The sequence below is a fragment of the Octodon degus genome, unplaced genomic scaffold, assembly GCF_000260255.1.
Source record: "Octodon degus isolate 3935 unplaced genomic scaffold, OctDeg1.0 scaffold00056, whole genome shotgun sequence".
Taxonomy (NCBI): domain Eukaryota; kingdom Metazoa; phylum Chordata; class Mammalia; order Rodentia; family Octodontidae; genus Octodon; species Octodon degus.
Genome location: NW_004524632.1, coordinates 7,565,497 through 7,568,827, shown reverse-complemented (window position 1 = coordinate 7,568,827; position 3,331 = coordinate 7,565,497). Strand labels below are relative to the sequence as shown.

At 55.5% G+C, this 3,331-nt stretch overlaps 1 protein-coding gene across 1 annotated transcript in view; it reads left to right on the top strand.

Moving 5' to 3' along the window:
* Pnpo (pyridoxamine 5'-phosphate oxidase) overlaps positions 1-2,132 on the top strand; it is a 7,376-nt gene extending 5,244 nt beyond the window's left edge. Inside the window, 4 exon segments of the mRNA XM_004633864.2 lie at positions 329-382; positions 581-709; positions 847-917; positions 1,179-2,132. Coding sequence (XP_004633921.1) covers positions 329-382; positions 581-709; positions 847-917; positions 1,179-1,344 — 420 coding nt within the window. The 3' untranslated portion in view covers positions 1,345-2,132.
* The last annotated feature ends 1,199 nt before the right edge of the window (positions 2,133-3,331 follow it).

Sequence of the window (3,331 nt, the reverse complement as noted above, 5' to 3'; positions counted from 1 at the left end):
GTCCCTGTGCTTTGCTTAGTTTAGCTTGTTGTAAGTAGGTGCTTTAGACCACTAAGCCATCTCACCAGCCCTCTGTTTTATTTTTAAAGATAGTCTCACTATGTATTCCAGGCTGGCCGCCAGCTTATGGCGATCCTCCTGCCTCAGTCTCCCCAGTGCTGAGATGACAGGTGTGCGCCACTGTGCGCTGTGTGTTTTAAGGGTTTATTGAGGTGCAACAGTAGTCAACGCATCTCCAGGGCCTGAGCCTGCGGCCTCCGTCCTTCCTGAGTGCCCAGTGCCAGCTACCTGGCCTCATGGCTGCCTCTGGCTTCCCTGTCATTTCCAGAATGCGAATCCCTTTGCCTCCCTTGTCTTCTACTGGGAGCCCCTTCACCGTCAGGTGAGTGAGCACCCGGCACAGCCTGGGCGGGGTGGCAGGGGTGACTTTATGCCAAGCCCAGGGACTGTGCCTACACGTGGCACACCTCTTGCCAGGCTGGCCCTCGGTCCGCGCTTGCTGGAGCCGGGCTTGGCGGGGAGGACCAGGGCCAGGGCCAGGGCTGGCGGCTCCACTCGCCCAACCAGGCCGCCCCAGCAGGTGCGTGTGGAGGGCCACGTGCAGAAGCTGCCGGAGGCCGAGGCCGAGAGCTACTTCCACTCCCGCCCCAAGAGCAGCCAGATCGGGGCGGTGGTGAGCCAGCAGAGCTCGGTGATCCCGGACCGTGCGGTGAGTGGCGCGCGCAGCTCTGGGTTTGGGCCCGGCTCCTGGGCCCTGCACCTGCGCCTGCGGAGACCCAGCGCAGCTGCAGCCCAGTGCGCGCGCTCAGGGCTCATCCCGGCCATCTCATGTCCCTCTCCAAACAGTATCTGAGAAAGAAAAATGAAGAACTGGAGCAGCTCTACCGGGAACAGGAGGTGCCCAAGCCAAAATACTGGTAAGTGACGCCTGACCCAGGCACCTGGTTGGCGTCACAGATCCTCCCCTCCTGGGAACCCTGGCCAGGCAAATGCCAAAGCTTCCGAGTTGGGCGTGGTGGCGCATGCCTGTCATCCCAGCCCTCGGCAGGCTAAAGCGGGAGGACCGCATGGCTTCAAGGCCAGCCTGGGCTACCTATGAGACCCTGTTTCCAGAGAGAGCTTCCGAGCACCTCGGGTGAGGGAGAGCGCATCACCCTCCGATTCTCCCATTCTCGCAGGGGCGGCTACGTGCTGTACCCGCAGGTGATAGAGTTCTGGCAGGGCCAGACGAACCGCCTGCACGACCGCATCGTCTTCCGGCGGGGCCTCCCCACAGGGGACTCCGTGGGACCCTTGACCCACAGCGGGGAGCAAGGCTGGCTCTACGAGAGGCTGGCACCATGACCCTGGTGTTGGTGACAGTGACCGTGGGGCTCCGTGCAGAGCAGTAGCGACCCCTCCTCCACACAACCCCTCCCTCCCTCCCTCCCTCCCTCCCTCCCTCCCTCTCTGCCCCAGCTGGGTCTCAGCTGCCGAGCCAGGGGTCACCACTGCCTCACAGAGAATCACAGACTTGAAAGAATCTCGTTGATTTTCTCTACCTTCCCTGAGGTCCCCTCCCCGCAGCCCTGTTGCCCTGAGATTCATGCTACCTGAGCCAGAATAGCCACGCAGATTTCTCAGCAACGACTTGGACTTTGAACCAGACATGGAATGCACACCTGTGATCCCACTATTCTTAGGAGGCTGAGGCAGGAGGATGGGAAGTTTGAGCTCCCGCTGGGTAACTTAGCAACTTTATGAGACCTTGTCTCAAAATGAAAAATACAGATGATAATTTGACTTTGAAATGGGGAGGTTCAGGGCCTGGGAGTGAAGTAGTTAAATCGTCTGTGGCGGCCCAGAGCTGCAGCTCACAGGGCTGCCTTATGTCTGTGTGTTCCTCCTTCCACTGCAGAATGCCCCACTGTCTCTGCATTCCTTTTTTCCCTTGACCTAGCTAATATTTATACCAAGAAAAAAAAGCCTTCCTTGATAGGATGTTTTGATAGCCATTCCCCACATTGATTGCTGTCTTTCATCGTTTGAAACACAGTGCTATGGAAGAGATTCAGTTTATTCTTTTCCAGGGAGGTAGCTCAGTTGCAGAAGTGCCTGCCTGGCAAGCGCAAGGTCCTGAGTTCAATCCCTGGTACCCCATAAATACATAAATAAATAAATTAGTTAATAAATAAGTGTATCCTTTATACCACTGTGGGACCCACAGGTAGAAGTGACAGAGACTTCTCCCTGGCAAGCGCAAGGTCCTGAGTTCAATCCCTGGTACCCCATAAATACATAAATAAACTAGTTAATAAATAAGTGTATCCTTTATACCACTGTGGGACCCACAGGTAGAAGTGACAGAGACTTCTCAGTATAGGGAGCATCTTCAGGTTTCTCCCGGCTGCTCACAGGGCCACCCTGGGCCCTTCCTTATGTCTGTGTGTGTTCCTCGACATGTTCAGTCCCCGCCAGCCAGGGAGCCACAGAAGGTCTCACGTGCTGCTTCCTCAGGCCAGGACGACTTTCTTTTTTTTTTTTAATTTTATTTATTTGTGTGTGTGTGTGTGTGTGTGTGTGTGTGTGTGTGTGGCCAGCTCAGCCCACCAGGGGGCGGGGCTGGCTGGCATGTGGTGCTGGGGGATTGAACCGCGGTCCCCATGCTTTGCTCAGCTTGTTCTAAGTAGGTGCTTTAGACCACTGAGCCATCTCACCAGCACCATAAATGGAATAAGGTTTTTATTTTTTTTATTTTTTTTGTTCCTCGAATGCCTTCAGGGCACTTTTGGCCAGCTGGAGAGGTGTGAGGTTTGAACTCCAGCAACCTGAGGCTGACAGGTTTGTGGAAGCAGCCACTTAAAGGCCTGAGCTAGGGCCAGGCCCCCCAGGACGACTTTCCAGGAGGACTTTGATTAGCCTTTACCAGCTGTGTTCATTATGGAACCTTATATGTTGGGGTCGGGGAAGAGATTTGTGTTCCCCACCTCTCCTGCAAGATGAGCCCTAGATCCCTTTTTGTCACCTGCACTAGGGAGCTTTAGGAATCTGAATCACTGCTCCCGTGTGACATCCCAGGGAAATCTGTGCATCCCACACCAGGATGTCCTGGGCACTAGACTCACACCCAGGGTCACTTGATTTGTTTTTTGGGTTTTTTTGCTGGAACCGGGGATTGAACTCAGGTCCCTGCACTTGCCAGACAAGCGCTTGTTCCACTGAGCCATCTCCCCAGCCCGTTATGGTCACTTGAGAGGCAATCTGCAATACAGGCTCTGGCTTCCCCCCACAGCCACTGGCTCCACCTGGGAGTTTTGATCAAATGCCCAGGGACCCGATGCACTGGCCCAGC